Source organism: Panthera tigris, chromosome B1 (assembly GCF_018350195.1).
Source record: "Panthera tigris isolate Pti1 chromosome B1, P.tigris_Pti1_mat1.1, whole genome shotgun sequence".
NCBI lineage: Eukaryota > Metazoa > Chordata > Mammalia > Carnivora > Felidae > Panthera > Panthera tigris.
In genome coordinates, this window is record NC_056663.1 from 35,424,928 (window position 1) to 35,451,125 (window position 26,198).

Here is a 26,198-nt window from a genome sequence, read left to right on the forward strand (position 1 = left end):
AGGGTTGAGCAATAGGCATTTGGGATTTTCTAGTGTGGTAATAAGGTCACATCAATTCTTATACCTTACTGCTCATTTTTGTTGTGGAAGAACAACAACAGCCCTGGCCCTATGACTAAACTGGAGTGAGAACAGGTTTAAACTTTTAGGTCCCATGACAGGATTTTTCCCTGTTAAGACGTATAGGAGGTGTGGTCTAAATGAACCAAGCATACTCTATGAGTTTCAAATCGTAGAATTACACATGGGGAAACAGCACTGACAGAAAGTTCCTCTTAGGAAACACAACAGTTCTTCTATCATGCAACAGCAGTCAAGTCATAGGCTCCATAGAAGATAAATTAAAAATTATTTTTTAAGATTTTAAGTAATCTCTACATCCAACATGGGGCTCAGACCTACAACCCCAGATCAAGAGTTGCATACTCTATCGACTGAGCCAGCCAGGTACCCCCGCTAAATCATTTTAAAGTGAGCAGGTTATACCTAAGCTTCCTCCTAAAATCTCCCCTCCAAATGTAAGGCGGGGCAGTAAAACAAAGCTTTAGAAATCAGTGAGACACCATTGCCACCTTGTGTCCCTCAGCCTCCATTACACCCACATTCCTTTAAAAAATCACACTTGGGATTCAGCAGTATAGAATATAGCTTTATTTATAGAATCTTACAAATAAAACATTTACAGTCCACATAAGTTATTTTCTTTTCTAATTTATCTCATAACACCTGAGTTATTTAAAAAAATACTGTGATGGAACTGCAGAACTGTAAAAGGAAATATGAATAAAAACCTCACCTCTCTTTTGCAAAAATCAGACAGTTTTTAGTCTTTTAAGCAGATTTCCACAATACTACCATCTCTTTGGAAGAGGACTTACCAAAAACAAGTCTTAGGATACCCAAACAGAGATGCATTCTCTTTTAAACCCAGGTGAAGGACCAAATGAGGGAAAGCCCCAAGCTGACACTAGACACAAAAGACACTGAACACCTCAGGGGGCAAGGACAGAAGGCAACCCGCACTCCAGGGCAAGAGTAAGAAGCAGCACAACCCTGCTCCTGGGTCACTGCTCCCGCATGGGACATGTGCTTTCCTTGCTGATGTTAGGAGCTGGTCATCTGGGGAAAGACGCTGAAGAGGACAATGCCGGGGGCAAACAAGACCTCACAACTTGCTACTCCTCAGACTTCTAATATGTACAAATGCTTAAAACAGCAAATCTAGCACTTAAAAGTCAAAAAGGAATCGCCACAAACTTCTACGCCTGAGGCAACTCTGCTGCCAATGGCAACATTTGCTCGCTTGTACTAGCTTGTACTATCCAAGCGTCTCCACCCCTGAGTTCCAGCCAGCACTGGCCTCTGGGCCAACTACAGTTTAAAGAGAATTTCCCTTTGAGGCAGCGGTCTATAAAAGGAAAGTTCTTAAGTTAATATGGATGTGCACGAAAAGGGAAAGCACCCTACTACTTCGTGTTTCATTTTTTAATTTGTTAAAGATTACATTTTCAAGCTCTTCTCCTAAAACTAGAAACCCACTAACTCTAACTTAGTATTTTACTCCAAGAATAACGGTATTTGTAAGGAATGGCAGATCTACAGGGAATGCTAAAATTATACATTTCATCTATCAATGTGAATCAAGGAAAGAAAAATCTTGTAAAGTCTTAAAGTTTGAGTGTTATTTGCTACTAGCTCCTGAAAGCAATGTCAGACACTGAGGAAAATAAAACAGAAGACAACCGTTTTAAAACAGTAACAACAATAATAAAAATAATGATAATATAAAAGTTAGATTCCAACATTCAAGGAATTGGTTCTTTGGTAAAATTGGACCATTAATCCTATCAGGAGTCAGTCCTGATATTTACTCTAGAATCTTGAGAACTCAAGTTTTCCTTCTTATTCTTCAGCCCATTCTCAAATCTATCAAAGTCAACAGCAAGAGAAGGAGACAAACTTATAAAGCATCACCAGCAATTTTCCCACGCATACTCTTTTTCAAGACTATTCCTGGTTTGAGGGCCATTTCCCAAGAAGAAAAAAAAAACAAAATAGATGCTGCTTTTAATTACTGTATAGTGGAAAGTCTTCCTGTGTAAGAACAGAAAAACTCACAGGTGTTGGCCACGACCAGCACTCGTCAGTCATGCACACAAATCAGTCAGTGAACAAACACAGCCCCTGGGCTGCAACTGTGGGCACCACTAAGAAAGGCTTCTGGAGAGACTGGCTCCCCAAAGTGGCTAAAGAATCTCACATTATCAATATGATAATAATAAATCAATTCACCTAGTGAACCTGGAGATGAGCTCCCCTTGAAGCCAGAGTTCTGAGGAGAGGGCTCCACAGTGCTTGAGGCTGGCCTACAGTCTCTCGGACAAGTCTAAAAATCCATCTTCTGAAGAGGGTTAGAGCAATTAATATTCAGTTCGGTACAGGACCCGCCCTTTCTTGTTCAGGGTGAGGAAGGAAGGGGAACCCAGGCCATGCCGCTAACACGTACTCTCAGCGTCATCAGGAAGCCCCTATTCTGCAAGCATCTGCAGTGCCCCACCCAAGTTCTGGACCTTCCATCTCAGAATTCTACTGCTCATACTTTTATTTATGTAATTAGCAGATCCTAAATTGTGCCCACACCGATTCCATTGCTGATCACCTTTGTCTAAGAAGCCCATAAGCTGCACTCCATAAGTGCACAAGTAAACTTGCCACTTTGCAGCGGAAGTGTTGACCGGGGGAGGGAAATTTGTGCAGTCTCCCCTCTAATACAAGATTGTAAATGTGCTCCAAATGTGCTTCTAGGGAGGCAGCTAAAGTCTCTCAGAAGATGAGAGAGGGGAAGGGGAGGTGGAAATGACAGTGAAACCAATGGATTTCTTGCAGGTCTCCATTCTCCACCTTCCATTCTGTCAGTGTCATTGTGAAAGAAGGGGACGTCCAGGCAATAGAACCCGCACAGCAGCTCACCAGCAGCGAGCCCTAGCTCACCCATACAGCTGTGAAGCGCCAGCTGCAGCCACAAAATCAACATCGCAACCCAGTGGGAACAAGTGACTGCCACAATAGGACACACACTGTCAGTTCTCCTCGTCCCCCCCCCCCCACTCAACTTCGGGATGATCCTTGCCTCCTCTTGCCCTACACATGTGTTCTAACTTTCAGGTCTTTTTGAGAAAACAGGCAACTGAACAGACCTTGAAAAAATAGGAGGGATTCTTGTCTCCTATACCTTTTCTGTAAAAACAGGTGAATTTATTCCAAAATGGGACATCTTGAGGTCTAGGACACACATTTAGATTCACAGGCCCTTAAACTACAGATTCACCTCCTGGTATTTCTAACCAAGTCATGAGCACTGGCTATATTTTTGCATTGTAGGGCAAGGATTAAAAAATTTCTCAGTGCTGGTTCAAAGAGAAAGAGGCCAGGGTAACCAGGGAAAAAAGTTAGGCTTGTCTGCTAAGTAAGCTGCATTCAGGTTCCAGGGTCACTCTGAGAAAGGGGGAGGAAAGGCAGAGAGGCACTATCTAGAGACTGGTTACCAGGGCAGCTTATTCCTAGGATTGAGCATGTTTAAAAACAGCTGACATCTGAATGCGGGAATACAGTCCGTGTCACAGTTTTTAATACAATTGCCTCTTCTGAGGTGCGTCGTGGTTGCCGAGTCCTTGGGCCAGGGATTGGGCAGCCAAGGGCCAACTTCCAATCCCAGAGGCTCCTGGCAGGGCCCTACCCAATCTGGATCTGCCCTGAATACATAGTGAGGACCAGCATGATGGTGAAACCAGTCAGGAGGCCCAGGTTCTGGATGACAAAGGGGATCAAGATGCTGCCATTTCTTTCATCCTCCTGGCAGACCTCATTCATCTCAGGGAACTGAGAAAGAGGAGAAAAACAAGAGAGCTGCAGTTTTTCTCAACCTGGTACATCCAGGACGACTCAGCAAGAGAGAGATAGTATACCGAATCATCGTTATGATACGTATCCTAAAAATATTTGTTAGAATATTAACACAACAATTGCCATATGATTATAACTTAATATATGTTATCTACCATTATATAATATACAATTATTATATAGAGACTATGTAGTTAAGATATATGACTATTAGCAGCAATAGCCTTCACAGCGTTGCCCACGGTGGCTACCAGTACTTTTCAACTATTGAGGTAAAACAGTATTATACATGCATGTAGCCCTGGAAAGGTTTAGATGCTGGCTAAAAAATTACTGCTTTGATAAAAATAAATTTTTTTGCTGTGGCCTTTAAAAACATTTGAGAAGATCTTTTTGTTACCAAAATGCTGCTGCCACCTCTTTGGGAAATTGAGCACCTGTGGAAGGAACCAGAGCTTGGGGCTGTAACACTCCTAGGACTCAAGGGCCCCGCTGCTGGCCAGTAAGGCAGGGGACAGAGAGCGGACCTTCTCATTCAAGCAATCCAGAAAAATGTCTTAACCGTGGGGGGGTGGGGAGCTCCCCACAAGAGAGGAGAGAATCTAAAATGCTTCCAGGGAGTGAGAATGGGTCATGGTGGTCAGCACTCTTATCACTGCAACAAAAGTATTATTTTCGAGGGACATGGAAAATAATTCATGCAAAATATGACCTCAAAGAACAGGTCATGCCAACAAACAAGAAATCAACCTTGTTATGCAAAATATAATGAATAATGAAATACCAATCAGGTATTTCATTAGCCAACTCAAAGCCAATTAAAGGGGCTACACCAAACATCAGTGGGTACCATTATAATGCATGCTTTCAGGCACCGCTGACACTGGCAACACTCATTAAGAAGTGTTGAGTTGGGTTCAAGCATCTTCTTTAATAACATATGCTGGTAAGTTTTTTTGTCCTTTAAAAGCTAATGTCCTCCAAATGAGTGTGCTTCAATCCTGAGGCAAAGTAATGACATGTTTTTCATCTTATCAAGAAAATAACGGACTATTTTAAGTTTTTATTCTACTCTTATATGCTGGACCACATTTATACACAGCATGAGGTAAGTCAGGTTCTTTACAAATGGTATTTTGATAGATACTGTATTATGTCTGTGCCATATGTGTGCCCACTCTTTTAAGGACAATGTTATATTATATTCATTTGGATAAAATGTGATTTGACAACTGATTTAAATAAAATACTTGCTTCACTTAAAAAAATAAGTAAAATCTAATGTCCTCTTAAAAAGCATTGAACTGGGGCGCCTGGGTGGCTCAGTCGGTTAAGCGGCCGACTTCGGCTCAGGTCATGATCTCGCGGTTCGTGAGTTCGAGCCCCGCGTCGGGCTCTGTGCTGACAGCTCAGAGCCTGGAGCCTGTTTCAGACTTCTGTGTCTCCCTCTCTCTGACCTTCCCCCGTTCATGCTCTGTCTCTCTCTGTTTCAAAAATAAATAAACGTTAAAAAAAAAATTAAAAAAAAAAAAAAAAAAAAAAGCTTTGAACTATATGCCTTAAATAGGTGACCTGTGTGGTATATGAATGATTCCTCAATTGAGCTATTATGAACAAACTAATTCATGTCCTCTTAGCTGCCTCCCCTCCAAAGAATAACCTAGTGCAATTCTGCCTACATGGCATGAACTATGGAAGACTTACCATATCAGCCAGAGCAATATACAAAAACATTCCTCCAGCCAGTGCAAAGATCCAGTTGGCAGAGAAGTGGCTGCCAGCCAGGATGCCAAAGGCCAGACCCACGTAACAGCAGCAGGCAGAAAGGAAGTTGAAGAAGAGAGCCTGCTGGATACTCATCCCAGCATTCAGCAGGATGACAAAGTCTCCTAAGGAGGGATAACAAGAGGGAACGTGTGTGGAAGAGTTACACCAGGTCACGGACAGAGAGCACAGTGAGGACAGACTGCTTGAACTATACATAACATCTGGGTGAAAATCAAGACGGCCTCAGACCTGAGAGCGCAGGGACAAGTCTAAGGCACCCCTCCTCTTCACCTCTTCACATCTAGGAGTGGTCTCCATTTGCAAAACTTAGCCGCATACTTTCAGCCTAGAGGCTGAAAATAATGCACAGGATTTTCAACATAGCCAACCAACTAGCAGTTGCTAGCAATTGCTCTTTTGCTTGATGGTGAAGTAGAAGTTTTTTCCTCACAACTATACTGAATGATGTTTTTAGGAAACAAAATGGAGACTGAGAGAAGTTAAGTAATTTGCCCAACGTTACAAGCCAGTAAATTGGCAAAGGTAGAACTTGACCTTGAGTCCCTGAGCCTCCAAAGTCTAGGTCTTTTATACTCTTGCTCTGCTAAAACTAACCCCCTAACTCCAGGTTCATCTACTTCTTCCACCCACCAGACCTCTAACAGACATCTCAGCCTCTGGGAGACTAATAGGATGAGGGGTGCCTGGGTGGCTCAGTCAGTTAAGCGCCCCTCTTCGGCTCAGGTCATGATCTCATGGTTCATGAGTTCAAGCCCCACGTCAGGCTCTGTGCTGACAGCTCAGACCCTGGAGCCTGCTTTGAATTCTGTGTCTCTCTCTCTGCCCCTTCTTCGCTCACGCTCTGTCTCTCTCAAAAATAAATGAAAAATCTATGAGGTAAGTATTATTATTAACCCCATTATAGAGGTGAGGAAATAGCACAGGATATGGACTGGGAAGGGAAACAAACATCCCAATAAAAATCTTCATCATTTTCAATGATCAATTTTCAATTATGAATTCAACTGGTAAGAATTGGTGGTTAGATTTTACATAGCACAGAGAATGTGTTAAGCAGTTACAACAAGCATTCTGAAGTTGGGGGCGGGGGCAGTGGGACACATGAAGGGTGCTGCAGGGGACGCCAGCAGTGCAGGCACACTCACCTAGCTCATGTGGGAACTCCTCGCACAGGATGGCCACCGAGGTACTGATGCCTTGGAAAACAGACACGGTGAAGGAGGCACCAATAGCCAGGCCATCGATGAAATTGTGGAGGCCGTCGCTCAGGGTGATCATCCAGGCCAGAGTGCCAATATCAGAGTAGCGGACACCTTTCAGCCAGTAACAGGCACTCTGGGAAGCCTGCAGGTCCTACAATAAAGCCCATCCCCACGGCCCCAGGTCAAAGGATGAATGATGGACCTTCAAGGTAGGCCCAAATCATCAAGGCCATTACTGGTTAAAGGCCAACAGCAGATGGCCCACTGACCTGGACAGAGAGTGAGCCCACGATGACCTTCTCGTCCATCATGGGGGCCTTCCCATCCAGCTCACTGCTGCAGTGCTGAGGAATCATATGGTCCAGATCCCCGTTCTGCAGCTTCTCGGTCACCCCCTCCTCCTGGTCCTTCTTGGAAGGAAGCGTCTCAGAGGCATAATGGCTATGTCCATGATGATGCTGGAGGAACCATGGGGAAGGGTCAGCACGACACTCACCAAAACCACAAAGCTTCTTGAGCACTGGTAGGTGCTCCCAGCACTGGGAAGACCTCATTCCCACCATCAGAGAAAACATAAGCAGGCAATGCACACAGAAACCAAGGGAAAGCTGTTATAGAAAGCTGAACTAAGGTGAATGTAAGGGCTTAGTGTAGGACAGAAATCAAAACAGTGACCTCATGGCCATCACTTGGTCCAACGAGGTGGTATTGCTAGTGAGGTTTAGAGCTCCTCCGTTGCACTGGATAATGTTATTCCATTCGGCAACTGATCACTGTGTGCCAGGCACCAAAGATACCTTTTTGGAACTATACCGCAACAATCATTCCTCTGTTCTCTGCGGTGGTACTTTCTATGTAATGACTATGTACCGAGCCCCTCCTTCACCTCCTAGAGTACAAAAGGTATATTAAAAAAACAATCTAGAATAAAATGAGGGGATACACCACTGCCTAGCAAAAGGCACGCAGGGCCAGATCTGGCTTCTGGTCTGTCCTCAGCCTTTGCTAATACCCTCGTGAGGGGAGATGGGAGATCTATTCCTGAAATCTGTCGGTTATAATCCACTCTTGGGGGAAGAGGGGGGACAGCAGGTAAGCTCACTGCATTGGTGACACCACTACCAAGACATACAGACATTTCTCAGATGGATGCTTTCCCTACAAGCACTTTTCCCTTTACTAACAATTAGGCCTCACCTCATTTTTCTGCTTAAGAAGCATCTTCAAGATCTTCTCTGTGAAAAAGAAAAGATAAAAGCCCCCAAACACCACCGCAGACTTGGAGACATAATAATCTTCCAGAGGGTTGAAACCAAAAGCCTGTGGACCCAGGAAAACAAAATGAGTTTAAGAAAATAAAAAAATCTCCACGGGTCCCCTCTCATCTCTTAACCACTTCCTTGATTCTAGGAAAGGAAAGAGACGCACTCTTTGTGATAGCTCTGCCGCCTTACCCCTTCCTGCCCTTCCAGCAAAATCGAGCCCTTGACTTTCCTTCATGCCATATCACCAGGGCCTGTTAGGGTCTCTCTAGCTCATTTTCTGATGCAAAAGATCAGTCCCCTTTAGAATTATACTCCCAAGAACAGCCTTGGATATGGTTTTCTACTTTTAATTAGGACTCTGTCTTCATTTTTCCTTTGCTACAAGGGCAGAACCTGCCTGCAAATTCCATACTTAAGGAGACACTTATGTTTATTTCCATTCCTTATCTAATGTTCCCAGTTGATCTGCCTGTAAACACAAAGAGAGATGGTGTAATTATACTTTCTAAAATGGGAAATCCATTCCCCAGTTAAATAGTAAGAATTGTGGCATCTTCTTGACCGCAGACCTTCCAGTGACCACAAAGCCAAAAAAGCAGACTGTGTCACTGCACATGTCAATTTTGGGGTTTTTGTTTTGGGTTATTTCTGGAAACTTCACTTATCAAGGGGGGCAAAAAAGAATCCATTGGGAAAACCACTGGAGTAGGAATCAGGAGAATCCCACTCTCAGTGATATTCCTGACTTGTGGTGGGGCCTTGGGTAACTGTCCGGTGACTTGCTCCCTCCGTTTTCTGACAGGAAGCAAGCCTCTCAAATAAACCAGCCTTCTCACGAATAGGTCAAAGATAAAAGTGACCATAAGCACCGGGAACGCTGGGCTGCTTAAAAGATGTTTCTCCTTTCTGTTTTAAAGGGACAAAATCCATCTCTACTCGCTTGTGTAGTTTTCTAAGAGACATAAAGGTCAAGTTCTAGTATGTCAAGAAACAACACACACAGGCCCAATTTCCAGGAGAGGCAAATCATCTTAAGGAAGAGTGGAGTGAAAACTGTCCATTGACAGTTCTCTGCAGGAAGCCATGAAGAATGGCAGAGTACAAAAGCATGGCTTTAGCAGTTCTGACACCTGGCCTCTAGGATACGTTTTCTTGTTCTCTATTAAATGGGTAAAACCCTACTTCTCTAGACATCAGCTGATCTAAGAAGTCAACTAGGAAAACACAAACCCACATCATGGAAAACATAAGGTACTATCAGAATGTGGCATCGTCTCTGTGCTTCAACTCTGGCTCGGCCCAGGCCTGTCAGACCACCTACAAGGAGACACCTCCTGCATATACTCATTAGCGGGTCTACTGCAGAGATTACACCAAATCAGATGAAGCTTCTCCAAGGCTGCCTGCCAAACATTACAAAGACTAAGCTCCTCCTGTTCTGTGGAGATTTTCCCACTAACCTTGGCAAAGGGGCAAAGGTGCCATCAATGTATGTGAAACCAGGCCATTTTATTTAGATCACCTTTGTCCCAAAACAACCTACTGCGGAGAACGCATCGTTTTATTGAGATCTAGGGATTCTGTCGGTTTTTCTGTGTGTGTGCCTGCAGCCTCAAATCGGGAGCCATCAAGTGATCTAACTGCACCACACCTTTTCACTCAGCAGTCAGAGAGCATGAACCAGGCACCAGGCACTTTACAAATACTAACTCATGTAGCCCTCGCAATGCCAACGTGGGATCAGTCCTATCATTTCCCCCATTTTGCATATGAGGAAACAGAAGCACAGAGAAGTTCAATGACTTGCCCAAGGTCACAGAACTTGTAGAAGGGTAGAGCTGGGATTCCTACCCAGCTCCCAAACCTATGCTATGCTGCCTCCTAACTCATGAGTCAATCTCAACTTCACTTTCCACAAGGAAGGGACCTCCTTCCTGTGCCTTGTATAGAAGTGGAGGGTGCTCCCGCTGTGCCCCGCAGTCCCCCCCAGAGACTGGCATGCTCCTGTGTGAGAAAGCCCTGGCTTGCCATACCTCGGGGATGAGCTGGAAGAGGGCGTTGGAGTAGAGGGTTCCAATCGCCAGAGCTATGAAGTAGAGCAGCAGCCTCTTGTAAAAAGTCTTCTTCATGAAGGGCACCACGCTGGCCCCCATGAGGGAGCAGAGGGAGATGACGGTCACACAGAGGAGACCGTATCCCCACACTGCCGTTGGGGGAGAGCCAGCCCCACCCAGGACAGGGAGAAGGGCAAACGCCCCATTTCACAGCGACCACCATTTAGGGAAAACATGGGGTGGAAAGGACGGGGAGGCAACGAGGAAGGTTTTGGTGGATATTAACAAGGAAACAAAAAAGGAAAAATCAGAGAGACAAGTAGGGAGGGAGAGAGAAATAGAAAATTTGTTAGTGATTCAAGTCTGATGAAATTTCCTTCAATCAGTTCAGAAGAAATGAAGAGGAATTCAAGGTGGCCTTGGAACCCGTGGCTCCCACCCCAGCTGCTGCCTTTGGTGGCCCAAGTGACACCTGGAGGTGCACCTGCCAGCTGGTGTGGCTGCAGGGCGGGGCACTGACTCCTCACACAGCTGAGGTGTGCTCAGGCCTATCCACAGGCTGCCCATGGCAGACTTTGGACTCAGAGGGCTCTCTTCAATAGGAAACAAGATCAAGGAGACAAAGAGATCTCATTGTGCTGGCTGCCATGTTTGCTTTTCACATGTGGCTTATACCATATAGGCACACGCACTTCCACCTGGACTTGGTCTGGTTTTGCAAGATAAAACAAAGTCAGACGTGCAGGGCAGATGGATGGAGAACCAGTAAAACCCAATGCCCGTATAACTTAGTTTCTTAACTTCTCAGGTTTGTTTGTCTCAAGTCTGTTTCCATTTGCTCTGAGAGAACTCCAGCATGGAGGACAGAGTTCCAAGATCACCTTGTCACAAAAAATATCTCCTCTATCATTTCCCAGTGTCACACACTCCAGGTAGGACAAAACTGAGCCAGGATGAGGCACTCCCCTGGGAGCCCAGGGGCGGAGCATGTACAATTATTGTTTTCCATTTAATAAGCAACAAGGCATTTCATTTTGAATCTTTAAAAAATTAATAAATTCAGTTTCTGGAGCTGAAAAAAAATAAAATAAAAGCCCAAGATGAGGTCTCCCCTTGAAGCACTTGTTAGATTCATGTGGAGTTTTGAGATAACATGGAGATGGTTACTCTTAAACCAGATTTCTTCTCTCACTTAGAAGGAACAGGCAAGGCCTGGGCTTTGCGTCTGGCATCTATTCTGGTGAGAGTCTTTTGATTGGCAAAGGCTGGGCAGCCAGTGACATGGGCTCTTTATGAAAGGCAGCTGCCACCAATCCCCAAGGGGGTCCCCACACAATCACCCCTACTGCATGTGCACAGCCCTGCCTGAGCTGACAGAGTGGGCAGACTATCAACTTGGGTCTTTTTTTTTTTTATTTTTTTTTAGCTCCTCAGTGGTCACAATTAAAAAGCAAAATTAACAAATATTTCAAACAGTCAAGTAAGGGCACCAGGAAGTCAGTCCTATCCCAGGAAAAAGTCAAGATGCAAGGTATGAAGGCCTGAGTGCCCCTTTCGTTTATCTTGGAATTTTAATTTGTTTTCGTTAAATAGTTTTTGTTCTGTTTGGCTCTCTATGCTACGAATTATGGCCTACTTGGGGTGGGGCGGAAGGATCCCTCACTTTTTAGGCCAATTCTATTGACCAGTTGGTAACCTCTTTTCCTTCCACCTCATTCCAGATGGGTGATCCCTTGGTGGCCACACCTGAACACTGTCAGGGCCTCTACTTAAGGCACGTACAGAGTACCAGGACTTGGACAGTGACCACCAGCTGCAGTGTTCCTTCTGAGCCCTGCAAACGGGGCAGTGGAGAGGCAGGGACTGGGAAAGGGAGGCTGAGAGATCTCCAACAGGGAGGGCACATGCGGAGAGCCTTGCATCTGACATCACCTGAAGAGGCCACAGGCCAACCTGGGTGCCCCAGGAGGGAGAGAAGTCCCTTGAGATCCAGAGTCAGAAGTCATTTGTGTTCCCTGATATGAGGGAGAAGTGAATGTTCCAGGTGGCAGTTGTCAGGAGCCTCGGAACACAGGGTGGGGGCAGGACCATTAGGTAGGGGCTCAGCTGCAGGGCCCCCAGGGAAAGAGGACGCGCAAGTTTCTGTTCTACTGCACCTCTGGGATGAGCTGGAAGAGCGCGTTAGAGAGCAGCGTTCCAATGGACAGGGCGATGAAGTAAGTGAGCACACGGCTGAAAAATGCTTTCTCCGTGCACGGCAGGACGAGGACTCCCAGCAGAGAGGCCAGGTTAATCAGTGAAACACTGAGGAAGCCAAAGCCCCACACTGTGGAGGAACAAGAACAGACGAGGGCCTCCATTACTGAGGGTGGGGGTGCTCTTGCTGCCTGGGGTGGCCCATTCTCAATTCAGCTACCATCAGGGCAGACAGAGAGCACCAACCCGTCAGTACATTAACGGTTGAGTCCATCTCTTGCTGGGTGCTGTGGAGAAGCCTGAAAACAACCCAGCAAAGTCGCTATCCAAAGAAGCTTACCTTTTAGATGGAGAAGCAAGTGAAAACAGTAAAGTCCAAAAAACCATAGGAGTGAAATGATGATAGCAGGAAACAACAAAGGCAGCATATGCTAGGTACCAAGGGGTGGGCAGCGCACATCAGTGCGACAGGGTTTCAGAAGGGCAACCCAGGCCCGCAGGAGTCACAGACACTCACAGACCATGGTGAGTCCACTGTGGCTGGAGCAGAGGTACTGGGCAGGGTGGGGGAAAGGATAAAGTGGGCTGGGGGCAGCTAAACTGAAAACAAAACAAAACAAAAACAAACAACAACAAAAAAAAAACCAAGGCCATTAGTCCCTTGTAGTTTAATAAAAACAAAAATGAAAAAATAGCCAAAAAAACCCCACCAGGCTGGTCCAAAAAACCCAACACTGAACATTGAGCAGCCGGTCTGACAACATGCGGGAGCAGTCTTGGGAATGCAGAAGGTATCAGTGTAATCATTACTCTGATTCACTCCCCTAGTGGTGATGAGCTGGTCACTTGTGAGACCTTCCGTGAGTGGCACCATCTATCAGCCCAGGGATCCACGTGACATGAGCACGGCCCCAGGCCCCTGCCTTCCTGTCCCAGCTCACCTTCAATTGCGCTTGGCTTCCCCTCTTCTGTCTGCTCATCCTCCTCGTTCTCCTGGTTCTCAGAGGAGCAGGCTCGGGAATCCAGCTGCTGGAGGATGGTAGGGCAGAACTCCTGGAACTCTCTCCTTCCAATCAGTGACTGGTTGCTGAAGTTGTGGGCAGCAAAGAGGTCTCCAGAACTAAAACACTGAGACAAAGTGGGAGAGGCAGGAAGCCTCTCAGAACCCAAAGTCACACCTCGCCCCTTGTAGCAACCGACAGCCTTCCACGAGGAGAAAATGGAGATGGAACCCTTCCAAATCTTGGGGAATCTGTAGACTAATCTCTAGGAACGAGAGCAAGGTAGTCCCTAAACTTGAAAAACTGATAGGTAATCTCAGAGATCAGCCATGCAGTGAAAGTCACACACTTTACACACACCCATTCATACAGGGCTGCCCAGAAGGTCTGGGAACAACTGAATTCCAATCTTTGTGACCAGGGTGTGGTTTGTGGAAAACATGATCTATTTGCATACCTGAAGAAACAGCTTCATTCAGATACCAAATCTGGCTGCACATCACAATAGCCTGAGGAGCTGTTATATTAAAATGCAGATTCCAGATACTTCTCCAGAGCTGTTATTGAGCACTGGCATCTAAAGAAGAACGTCAGTCCCCAAGACCCTATACATGGTGTCCCCAGTCTGAAGAACGTGTTGACAGAGATTAGTGGAGGAAGGAAGGAAAATCTAAAGATGCAGTGTACCTTGGAGCAAGTATGGGCTGGCCAGAGGACATGAACGCTCAGTCCCCTTGGGAGGTGTTAGGTTAGTACTCTCACATACCGTTCCTGTGAAACACTGCAGTTTTACTTCTAATTATACTTTATATACTTACACATCAGTCTTTATCTGAGGCGGTTTTACATGGATCCGTCCTAACAGCCCTCTGGGTGTGGTGACAAGTGAGAGCTTCTGGGCCTACAAAGCTGAGGGCCGGACTCTGGTGACCCCAAGCTACTGCTGCCGTGCCAAGGGGCCCTCTGGGGTCAGTCTGCAAGAGCCTGTCAGGGCAGCCTTCTCCCCAGCTCAGACATTACCGCGTGCCTGTGGTTCTGCATCCAGGCTGCCTGGCCCCCTGGCTACGTGGCCTCTCCAAACTGTTCTCCTTCAGGCTGAAGCCCCCGGATGCCTAACCCACGAACCTCCCTCGATTCCTCTAGCATACACTCCCCTCCCTCTCTCATTTCTCAACTCTATGAAGACTATCCAGCCCACAGAATTTAACACTTCATGTTATTATCAGATGACTCTGTTCTCAGTTGGTTAAGCTCCCCATCGTGACAGCAAACTCTTCAACATGACTCATTTTTCTCTTTCTCACAGTCCTCAGCACAGGGAACAAAGCAGATATATAAAGACACTGCTGGCTGACTTACATTTGGCTGCCACAAATAGCCTCAGACTAGGATTAGCAAAGATGATATGGAAGAAAGAACAAAGAACCTGGGTCCCAGTCCTGAGCTCTCCAGGAGTCACCGTGAGACCCTCAGTATTGCTTTCTAAACAATGAAGACTTTCCACCTGCACCTGAGGTAGTGTGAGGTTCACCTGGGATTGCAGGCAAAGGGCCTTGTAAACTGTAAGCCCTATGAGAAATGCTAGCTGTCAGGGAGCTCCGGCTTGCCAGCGGTTCCAGGTGATCCCAGTGCAGCTGCAAGGAAGTTTGTGGAAGGCCGAGATCCCCCACTGACAGCTCCCTCCGGTAAGGGCTTCAAAACGGCCATTTGGGAGGGCAGGAGGTGCTGCTGGGGACTCAGACTCACTGACCCAGACAACGGGAGGAAGAAGAGTTGGCCCCTCTGCTCTGCCATCAAGGCTCACCTGCTCCAAGCTGCTTGGGCTCCCCATGCCTAACCAGACTGTGACCCTAGGAGGGCAGACAGTGCTCAGCAACACTTGGAGCCTTACCATCGAGAGGTTCCTCTGTCCCTGCAAAGGTTGGGTGACATTGTCCCGGCCCACTCCCACATCCAGGTGGTTGAGCAGGGCCTTCAGCTCCTGCAGGGTAAGGCTGTTCCCCTCCCCATATCGATGCAGGAGGTCCTGTAGGAAAGAGGCTGCGCTGATGGTTGGTGTCCCCGTGGACATAGCATGAGCTTCAGGAACAGCAGCACTCCATAAGCTGAGCAGGATCAGCAGGAAGCAGTCAGGGAAGGCTGGGTGTAGCAGCTTCATGGTGGCAAATAAGCCTGTAAGAAGGAAAAGCAGGTGAGTGAGAGGCTCCAGAAACCGACACTCTCCTCTGGCTTCCCCACCAGACATGGCAGCCTCACTCCAGACAGCCTTCCCTTCCCCTCTAACTCTTTACCCTTCCCTAATACCTCTACCAAGCTTTTGAGAAAAACACTTCTCTTCAAAGCATGGAATAAAAAAATAATAAAAGGACAAATTCAACAGGTTTGACTAAACTTAAAAATACACACTAAAAAAACTACTTGATTATGCTTAAAAAGTTTTTATCTTCTAGAGATTCAGAAATAATCGTGGATTAAAGGATATCTTACCTGGAACTTGCTTCAAAATAACAAAGGAGGGAGTATTTGCATTGGGAACATAGATGAGACACAATCAGGCATCAGGCATGAGTTAATAACTCATGAAACTGCTCAATTAGGTGAATGGGAATTTATTATACTATTCTACTTTTTTTTTTTTTTTTAAGTAGGCTCTATGCCCAATGTGGGGCTTGAACTCACAACCCTGAGATCAAGAGTTGCATGCTCTACCAACTGAGCCAGTCAGGAGCCCCTATACTATTCTACTTTTGTACATTGGAAATTTCTCCAAAATAAAAAGTTAAATTATAAATAAATAAATAAATAAATAAATAAATAAATAACAGGGCGCCTGGGTGGCTCAGTCAGCTAAGCGTGCAACTTTGGCTCGGGTCATGATCTCAAGGTTCATGAGTCCGAGCCCTGCATGGATCTCTCTGTTGTCAGCACTGAGCTCACTTAGGATCCTCTCTCTCCCCCTCTGCCTGTCCCTAACTTGTTCTCTCTCTTTCTCAACAACAAACAAACAAACAAAACCTACAACTAAAAGAGGGGGAAAAAAATAGGCCAGGGGAATAAATACACCATCAAACATGACAAAGGTTTACCTATACTGCCTAAATTAGAGAACATGAAAAAATACTGAGATTCTCTCGTTTGTTAAGAATAGAAACTTAAGGGGGTAGAGGGATGGGCAAAACAGGTGAAAGGGATGAAGAGGTACAAACTTCCAGCTATAAAATAAATAAGACACAGGGATGAAAGGTACAGCTTGAGGAACATAGTCAATAATTCTGTAATAAATTGGTATAGTAACAGATGGTGACTACACTTACCTTGGTGAGCAATGTGTAACGCATATACATATTGAGTCAATATGTTCCATACCCAAAACCAATATATTGTATGTCAACAACAGTTCAATAAAAAAAGAACACAAGTTTAAAAGATGGACAGTGCTATATTGCTGCTTATTAAAATAGCAAAACAGATTTACAAAAGACACACCTGAATGTTAGTGAGGTTAAACAATAGAGTAAGATATGGCTGGTGGCTATATAAATCATGAGACTGGAAAAGTTATATGATAATAAAAGCATTTCAATCCTTTGAATTATTAACTCTACCTTTGGAATTTATACTAATAGAAGCAATCCAAAAATACAAAGGCTGTAGGCAGAAAATTATGATCAAGCAAATTATATCCATTTCATTGAATAGTATGCAGCTATAAAAACGAAACCATGAGTTTCATGTAAAGCAAACAAGCAGAACAATTATGTAACAAAAGTAGGAAGTGAGAAGGAACAGGGAAACATATGCCTAAAGTAGCAGGGCTGATGATTTTCTTTCATTAATCACTTCCTCAGTATAGTTATAATTTAATTAGTGAAATAAACAAATACCAGGTAGGGAAAATGAGCCTCCTATTTAATCCAGACCCGGGAACCCCATCACTACAGGTGTTTCCATACCTCCCAGGCTCCCAGGGCCCTGGCACTCTTCTCACTGGATCACTCCACCTCAGGGCCTTTGCTTGTGGCAGAGGAGCTAGAGCAGAGTGGTTAAGAGTAGGCTTGTTTGGTTTGCATCCTGGTTCTGTCACTTGTTTACAAAGTGTGCGATCTTGGGCAAGATATTTAAACATTCTAGAGTCACTTGCAGTAGTGATGCAGGGGTGCCTAGCTGGCCCAGTCAGTGGTGTGTATGACTCTTGATCTTGGGGTTGTGAGCTCGAGCCCACATTGAGTGTAGAGATTACTTAAATAAAACTTAAAAAGAGGAGTGATGCAGCTTACCCTGGCCTTTTGTGTCAGAAAGACCTGGCTTGAATTTCTGCTGGCCAGATTAGTGACCTTGGGCAAGTTACTTAGGTTCTACCTGTTTTCTCATCTATAAAATGGGTACGTACCTCACTGGGTTACTGTGAAAATTTAATGACATGAGCTATAGCAAGTCACCAAGTGCCTGACCTACATACAAAAAGCACTCAATCAAATGTTGTGATTTGATTATAATTAATCCACTTTGACTCCCTCCCAGCCCAGATACTGAGCTGCTAATGGAACTACTGGGAATATCCCTATGGCTAACTTTATTCCAGGCCTGTAGCACACACATCCCACGGGTCTCCCCAACAAATATACCAGGGGACATTCCAGGCTTTAGCTGCCCCACATGGGGCATGCACAGCATCTGGAGACAGAAAACTATCTCTCTTCAAAGAATGTACTTTGAGTCACACAAAGGGATGGATTAGCCATCAGCAAAAATAGGAGTAAAGTGTTACTTTGAGACTAACAACTCTCAAATCTACACTGAGAACCAGAGGTTAAGTTACAGTCAGCAGGTGGGATCTTAGGCTGAAATGGCTAAAATTCACTGTACAAAGAAAACCGTCCTCTACCTGGCCACACTATAATCTGAGGCATGTGTTGTACTATCAGAGCGATGGAGAGGAGGGCCATGTGGATTTGTCAAAGGAGGGCAAAGAGATGATGAGGTCAGCAGCTGGTGTCACCAGCACCAACGCCGCTAAGCCCGTGACAGTTATGGATTCCTTGAAGAGAAGCTGGGATACTTATCTTCACCTAATAGATGAGGAAACCTGGTTTCAGAGATTAGGAAACATGATCCATAGGCAACAAGTCAAGCAGATTAAATTTTTCATGAACTGAAGCCAGTCTGAATGATGGGAAAGTCAGCGTACTCTGAACCACTTCGCCACTGTATGGAGACATAAAATACGCACCCTGGGTCCCCAAGGAGGTCCGCAAAATCCTGCAGGTCTCTAGGCAGCTCTTCCCAATTTTATTTGTTTACTTATTTAAGTAAATTAAGTAATCTCTGCATCCAACGTGGAGCTCGACCTTACAACCCAGAGATCAAGAGTCGCATGCGCTACTGACTGAGCCAGCCAGACACCCTAGCTCTTCCCAATTTCTATCAGTGCCAACAAGCACCCCAAGTCCAGGCATAGCATGCGCTGAAGACCTGTGCAAGGGACCCCACAGGTACATGTTAGAGGCTAGCCTGTGTTACAGGGTGCCTTCTTTCTGTACAATCACTTCAACAAAACAACGGTCCCCACTTGAGCTATATTTCTCAAATTTATCTGCAGCAACTCCAAAACATCCAGAACAAACAAACAAAATCACTTCAAGTGTGAGACAGCCCACATAACTTGAAAAGCTTTGCCTGTCTGGGCATTCATGTCAAAGTAAGCATTTACAAAGAGTATCTGTTCTCCGTTAACTCCGCGGCCCCTTGGCCCCTCGGTGTGGCTGGGAGAGCCTCCTGAAATGTACAGGCAGAACCTCCTGCCTGACCCAACACTCAAGACATGACCCACTCCCCTAAGAGTCTAAAAACAACTAGGAGGGCAGTTCAGAAGTCCTGGTCCAGGGATCCTGGCATTGCTAAAGACACTTCAAATTCAAGTGACCCTGGCCTTTTGGCAGACACAAAAGGGGAGCTTTCTGTTCCAATGGAGATTTTTTTCGTTAGCTGATAGTTATTCTTAGGAGAAAAAAAGAATTTATAGAAGATTGTCTGGAGGAAAAAAAGGAGAGAGGAAGAGAACACATACAGCTCTTGATGCAGCTGTAGGGTGAAGCTAGGCAGGGGTCCTCACCACATGGGCCCAGCTGTGGGAGGAAGCCCGGGTCTATTAAGGCTGTGGAAATGGGCGGGCCCCTGGGTGGACTCCCCCCAGTCCCAGGGAGCCAAGCCAGCTGCCCTCAAGGACACCTTCCAGGAGTAGTAAGAAGAGTGAACAGGGCAGGGCATGAAAACAAGCTGGAAAGAGACAAAGGCTCGAATGTGCTCTTGGCTCAGAGGACCAGGCCCTCCCACTAAAGACAAGTTGGAGTCTCTCCACTCCTTTGTTCACCTGGCTTGGGTTCAAAGAAGTAAATTATTTTAGTGCCTTTAGGTCTGCCTCCAAGGCGCCAGAGCCAATCCTCCTAGGGGGAAATAAAAATCCTAAAGGAAAGTCAGCAAGAGATGCTTGCTCTCAGACCTTCTGTGAAACTTTAGGTTTCCTCACCATCTTGGAGGCTCCTGAATTAGGATTCCACTTGCCTGCCATCCCTTCACTGGATCCAGAAGTATCTCATCCTAAAAATGGCACTTCTGTCCTGTGGACATAGTTTAACTATCGTACTTAACAGGCTGCTGGTTATCTATGCCCATTTACTAGGAGCAAAAACATTTACTTCTAGCTAGAGTGTCAAAGCAGCGACTGATTATGACGCTTGGTGCAGAGGTTGGACATTGGGACCCAACAGGCCTGGGAGTGCCAGACCTTCAAACATCCACTCCCTTCCCCAACTACCAGCTGGCCAAAGAGACCACCATTCTCACTCACTCTTGGAGCCTTCTGGGTTGAGGAATGAAACACGAAGACTGAATGCTCCAGAGACAAACATGGGTAAGGAACAACTGTTTCCAAGGGCACTGGTAAGCCACAGGAAATGGGTGAACAATGTTGTCTGTAAACCCACCTACTTGTGCCTATTCTGTGCCCCTCAAGGCATGGGCTATGTGGGAGCACAACAAATTATAAAGCTAGAACTCTTAAGCTGAGGTCTTACCTGCAGGTCGAAGGGTAGCAATCAAAGGAAGGGCAGCCTCAACTAGGTTTTTACAAAAAGCACTTTACTTAAAATTGAGAAAAGGTTGATTGTCTATACAAAAGAAAGACAGAAAGACACTGACCACGGGGGTTGAAGGGGTGGAAGAGGAGGTGTGGGTGGAGGGAAGGGGAAACTATAGTGATAGAAATGATGGCTCCCCAGAACCCCTGGCCTTAATGAATCACCTTAAGCTTTCCCCTCAATTGTTTTCTCCCCCACCTAAAATCCAAAGGATGTCAAAAGAGGTGTCTAGTTCTCTTATGTTCCTCTTGGGAACAGACAGCAAGGACACTAAGGTACCTATGACCTCAGTACACATTCAGGGCTCCAGGCCTGTGACTAGCTACAAGGCCCCAACTAGCTACAAGGCCATTCCCCACCCCTCGAGGGTTCTTTCCTGGTCAACAAGTTCACTTCTGTAGAACACGTTCAAATAGATTGGTCTTTCTCCAGTCTCTACCCCCACCCCATTCTAAGGCTGTGACCTGTCAGCCCAGTAGGAATGTCTCCCCAGGAGACACTTCCCACTAATGGTTAACTATTGCAGATGGGTCCAGGTGACCCAAGGGGGCAACATTCCTGAGCCTCCATTAGGAGACGTGCAAAACCCTGAAACTTGCAGACAAAAGACAAAGCAAGGGGGAGGGGAAGAGGAGGGGGAGGTCTTGAGGAATCAAATCCTCCCTCCCGCCCCGGCGTTCAGTCTTAGTGGGTCCAAGTACCAAAGAAGTGTACTTCTAGCTTTGGCAACAGAAGGACCACTGGACCTGGTATGAGAAGGCCAGTTTGCAGCAACTCCAAGCAACGCACTGAGCTCACTAGATCTGTTTCCTTAGTTCAGAAAGAGGAAAATAAACATGCAGAGTTTTGAGTATTAATATAAAGTATGTTGAAACATTATATGAAAATAAAGACTTCTGAGTTAAGATGGAGAAATGAAATTGGCATCACAATTTTCCTTCCCCTGATCATTGATATTTGAGTACCAAGGGGCACCTGGGTAGCTCAGTCAGTTAAGCATATTCTTGATTTAGGCTCAAGTCACGATCCCAGGGTCATGGGATGGAGCCCCATTGTCGGGCACCATGCTGAGTGTGGAGTCTGCTTGAGATTCTCTCTCTAGCCCTTTGCATGCTCTTTTTCTCTAAAATTTAAAAAAGAGGGGTGTCTGGGTGGCTCAGTCGGTTAAGCGGCCAACTTCGGCTCAGGTCATGATCTTGCGGTCCATGAGTTCGAGCCCTGTGTCGGGCTCTGTGCTGACAGCTCAGAGCCTGGAGCCTGGAGCCTGTTTCAGATTCTGTGTCTCCCTCTCTCTCTCTGACACTCCCCCGTTCATGCTCTGTCTCTCCCTGTCTCAAAAATAAATAAACGTTAAAAAATAAATAAATAAATAAACTTTGAAAAAAAATTTTTTTAAATAAATAAAATTTAAAAAAGAAAATTTTTTTGAGTAAAAAATCAGAAAAAAAAAAAGAGAAAAAACAAAAAGACACCAACAGCAACCAAACACAGAGATGGGCATAATCTGATCAGTAACTTCAAAACCAGAGGCAAGTTAAGAAATGCAGGATGGGGGCGCCTGGGTGGCTCAGTCGGTTAAGCATCCGACTTCAGCTCAGGTCACGATCTCGCGGTCCATGAGTTCGAGCCCCGCGTCGGGCTCTGGGCTGATGGCTCAGAGCCTGGAGCCTGCTTTCGATTCTGTGTCTCCCTCTCTCTCTGCCCCTCCCCCGTTCATGCTCTGTCTCTCTCTGTCTCAAAAATAAATAAACGTTAAAAAAAAAATTAAAAAAAAAAAGAAATGCAGGAGGCACCATCCATGGCTTCTCTCCTAGGCCTGGCCCAGCCCTCACAGCCACAGCAAGGACAGAGGAGCCAGAATTCTCACTGACCTCTCCCAAATCTGCAGGCAAACAGCTGCCAAATCTTTTTTCTCTTCAATTAAGGAGTAGTGGGAAAAGTTGCTGGGAAACAAACAGGTGACACTGGAACAAGAACAATGAGCGACTCTCCTGGAGGGAAATCAGGGCCCCAAGGCCACATACTGAACTGGGGAAGTGATCCAATTCCCAGTGAGTATTCCTCCCCTTCCAACAGACCTGAACGCACCTCCTATTATACGTGGCCACCCACGCCATGGGGGCTGCTACCAAAACCCAGAATCTGGGGCAGATCCAGCTCCCCCACCGCAGCTCCTCTCCACTCGCTACAGGCCACAGAAAACAGGTCATGAATACCCGGCCCTCAACCCTGCTGTCGTTGTGGTGGAGGGGCAAGTCAGCCTCAACGTAGTGGGAAGAAAGTCTTGTTTTAGAACCGACAGAACCCAACAGCACTAGCAAGAACACGATGAGAATAGCAGGCGAACCATGCAAAAGACAAAGATGTCGACCCAAAGTAAAACATTAACTCCAGAGAAAGCAATTCCTCACAACTGCTTCACACTGCAGAATAAGTTAATTAGAACATTAATGCAATAAAACCAGAGCTCAAAGGTGAAATTAGGGGTGCCTGGGTGGCTCAGTCGCTTAAGCCTCCGACTTCGGCTCAGGTCATGATCTCAGTTTGTGAGTTCGAGCCCTGCATCGGGCTCTGTGCTGACAGCTCAGAGCCTGGAGCCTGCTTCGGATTCTGTGTCTCCCTCTCTCTCTGCCCGTCCCCTGCTCACACTGTCTCTCTCTGTCTTTCAAAAAAGGAATAAATGTTAAAAAAAAAAAAAAATTTTTTTAAAAGATGAAATTATAAAACAAAGTGACATCAAAGGGATGCAGGCTTACTAAAAAAAAAAAGAACAAAACATCACTAAAGAGCCAATAAATAAATTATCATGAACAGAGAACAGAATTCTGCCAGTAATTTAAAATAGAAATACTGACAAAAGAAGGTCTGAAATAACCACAGTGAATGTAGAAGGAAAAGACAGATTAAAACATGTAATGAGGGTGGCTCAGTTGATTGAGTGCCCAACTCTTGATTTTGGCTCAGGTCATGATTTCACAGTTCGTGGGATCGAGCCCCATGTCGGGCTCTTCGCTGACAGTGTGAGGCCTGCTTAGGATTCTCTCTCTCCCTCTCTCTCTACCCCTATCCTCCACTTTCATTCTTCCTCTTAAAAAAAAAAAAAAGTTGCGGCGCCTGGGTGGCTCAGTCTGTTAAGCATCCAACTTTGGCTCTGGTCATGATCTCACAGTCTTCGAGTTTGAGCCCACATCAGGCTCTGTGTTGACAGCTCAGAGCCTGGAGTCTGCTTTGGATTCTGTGTCTCCCTCTTCCTCTGCCCCTCCCCTGCTTGCACTCTCTCTCAAAAGAAAAAAAGAAAAAAGAAAAAAACAATGAGGAGCACCTGTCTGGCTCAGTTGGTAGAGCACATTGACTCTTGGTTTCAGGATGTGAGTTCAAGCCCCACAACTTAAAAATCTGACGCAGAATGCTAAACTTAAAAAAGACATTTTTGGGGAAGCTGGGTGGCTCGGTCCGTTAAGCATCTGACTCTTGGTTTTGGCTCAGCTCATGATTTCATGGTTTGTGAGTTTGAGTCCCATGTCAGGTTCTGCACTGACAGCATGGAGAATGCTTGGGGATCCTCTCTCTCCCACTCTCTCTGCCCCTTCTGTGAACTCGTTCTCAAAATAAATAAATAAACTTAAAAAAAAAAAAGACATTTTCAGGCATCTCAAAGAAAAATTTCCCCCAAAATATTTTACTACAAAAATTGATACATATTAAAACTTCTCTTAAGTGGCAGAAAATTCAGACAGCCTTCATCTTCACCAGAGCAACCTTCAGTATCAGAAGAAAAGGCAACAATGTTTACATCATTGAGAGACACTGTGAAGGAGAAACCCACATACATTGTTCCCAGCCAAGATGTCACACAAATCTATAAGGACAACAGGCAGAAATTTTCAAGCATGAAAGATGTCAGAGGCTATAGTCTCCTTCCCAGAGTGAAAAAACAGGAGAATGAAATTAGCTAATAAAAATAAAGGTCACAGGAATGCAGAAACCATGATAATGCACTGATGGTAAACATTAAAGCCCTTCAAAAAAGAAATGAAGATTTGAGTGTCTGACTCTTGACTTTGGCTCAGGTCATGATCTCACGGTTCATCATATCGGCCCCAAGTCGGGCTCTGTGCTGACGACTCAAAGCCTGCTTGGGATTCTCTCTCCCTCTCTCTCTGCACCTCCCCTGCTCAAAATATTCTCCCCTAAAAACAAACACACACACACACACACACACACACACACACACACACACACACACACACACGGGATTATGGCTACAGGACAGAATCTAAATGCTACAGAAATGGACAAATTCACTAATAACAATTAATACAATCAAAAGATGAGGGGCACCTGTGTGGCTCAGTCGGCTAAGCATCTGGTTCTTAGGCTCAGGTCATGATCTCACAGTTCGTGAGTTCAAGCCCTGCATAGGGCTCTCTGCTGTTAGAGTGGAGCCTACTCTGGATCCTCTGTCCCCACCCTGTCTCTGCCCCTCCCCCATTTGCACTCTGTCTCTCAAAAATAAATAAAACATTAAAAAAAAAAAAGATGAGAGGGGTACTGGGTGGCTCAGTTGGGTAAGCAACCAACTCTTTTTTTTTTTTTTTTTTTTTTAAAGTTTATTTATTTACTTTGGGAGAGAGTGAGACAGCGCAAGTAGAGGAGGGAGAGAGAGAGAGAATCCTGCTTGGGATTCTCTCTCTCTCTCCTTCTCTCTCTGTCCCTGCCCCACTCTTGTTCTCTCTCAAAATAAATAAACTTAAAAAAAAAAGTGCAAATGCTAATGTCCTCATCTTTCATAGCAGAGTCAATAAATACTGTCTAAAATGGGTAGTTAGAGGGGAGCTTGACTTTGGCTCGGGTCATGATCTCATGGTCTGTGAGTTCCAGCCCTGCTGTCACCACAGAGCCTGCTTTGGATCTTCTGTCTCCCTCTCTCTCTGCCCCTCCCCTGCTCATGCACTCTCAAAAATAAATAAAACATTAAAAAATATAAAAATAAAATGGGTAATTATAGATATGACTCACAAAGTTTTTTAAAACCTCTTTCATGAAATAATCTCTTGGCAAAAAACATTTCTTTAAAGCTTAATAATTCCTTTAATTTTGCTAGTTTCCTTTTCTTCTGTTATATTCAGGGAAACTTTAAATACTTTTTTACAGGATTATTTATTTCTATATGCATGTATCCATGAGTATGCCTGGAGGGTTATCCAGAATAGTATTCATTTAATAGTAGTGATGACTATTTGAATGGTGGGATTTGGAGTATTTGCCTTTTTTTTTTTTTTTTTTTTTTTTTTTTACTTCAACTCATTGATGGGAGGTGGGGGTATGGCAATACAAGAAAACATGGGTGGTTATTTTTATAGTCATGGGGTTAGGGAGAACTTTGTAAGTATGGCACAAAACGTACAACTTGTAAAAGCAATGATCAATACATCAGACTACAAACACTGCCCAGTGTTCTATAAATAATGAGCATACTCCCAGTGTTCATGGTCAAACTAATAACGATACAGTGGTCTGTTTAAGTACCCAACAGACCCACTTAGAAAACCAGTCGTCTCACAGAGTGGTCCTCAGGTAAATACCACCCTACTGGCTCTCTGGAGTTCAAAGAATTTTGAGAAAAACTACCCAGTCTGCGGCCCTCCCCACC

At 45.2% G+C, this 26,198-nt stretch overlaps 1 protein-coding gene across 3 annotated transcripts in view; it reads right to left on the reverse strand.

The window, feature by feature from the left end:
- Positions 1 to 628: 628 nt before the first annotated feature.
- SLC39A14 (solute carrier family 39 member 14) overlaps positions 629 to 26,198 on the reverse strand; it is a 45,836-nt gene continuing 20,266 nt past the window's right edge. For 2 of the 3 annotated variants that reach the window (XM_042983279.1, XM_042983280.1), the window contains 8 exons: positions 15,301 to 15,581; positions 13,350 to 13,536; positions 10,192 to 10,361; positions 8,091 to 8,213; positions 7,163 to 7,351; positions 6,837 to 7,044; positions 5,608 to 5,792; positions 629 to 3,879 (listed from right to left, as the gene is read on the reverse strand). In XM_042983279.1, the coding sequence (XP_042839213.1) occupies positions 3,733 to 3,879; positions 5,608 to 5,792; positions 6,837 to 7,044; positions 7,163 to 7,351; positions 8,091 to 8,213; positions 10,192 to 10,361; positions 13,350 to 13,536; positions 15,301 to 15,567 (1,476 nt within the window). In that variant the 5' untranslated portion in view covers positions 15,568 to 15,581 and the 3' untranslated portion in view covers positions 629 to 3,732. Of the gene's footprint in view, positions 3,880 to 5,607; positions 5,793 to 6,836; positions 7,045 to 7,162; positions 7,352 to 8,090; positions 8,214 to 10,191; positions 10,362 to 12,368; positions 12,539 to 13,349; positions 13,537 to 15,300; positions 15,582 to 26,198 lie in introns of all 3 variants that reach the window. The other variant, XM_042983281.1, reaches the window with a different exon arrangement.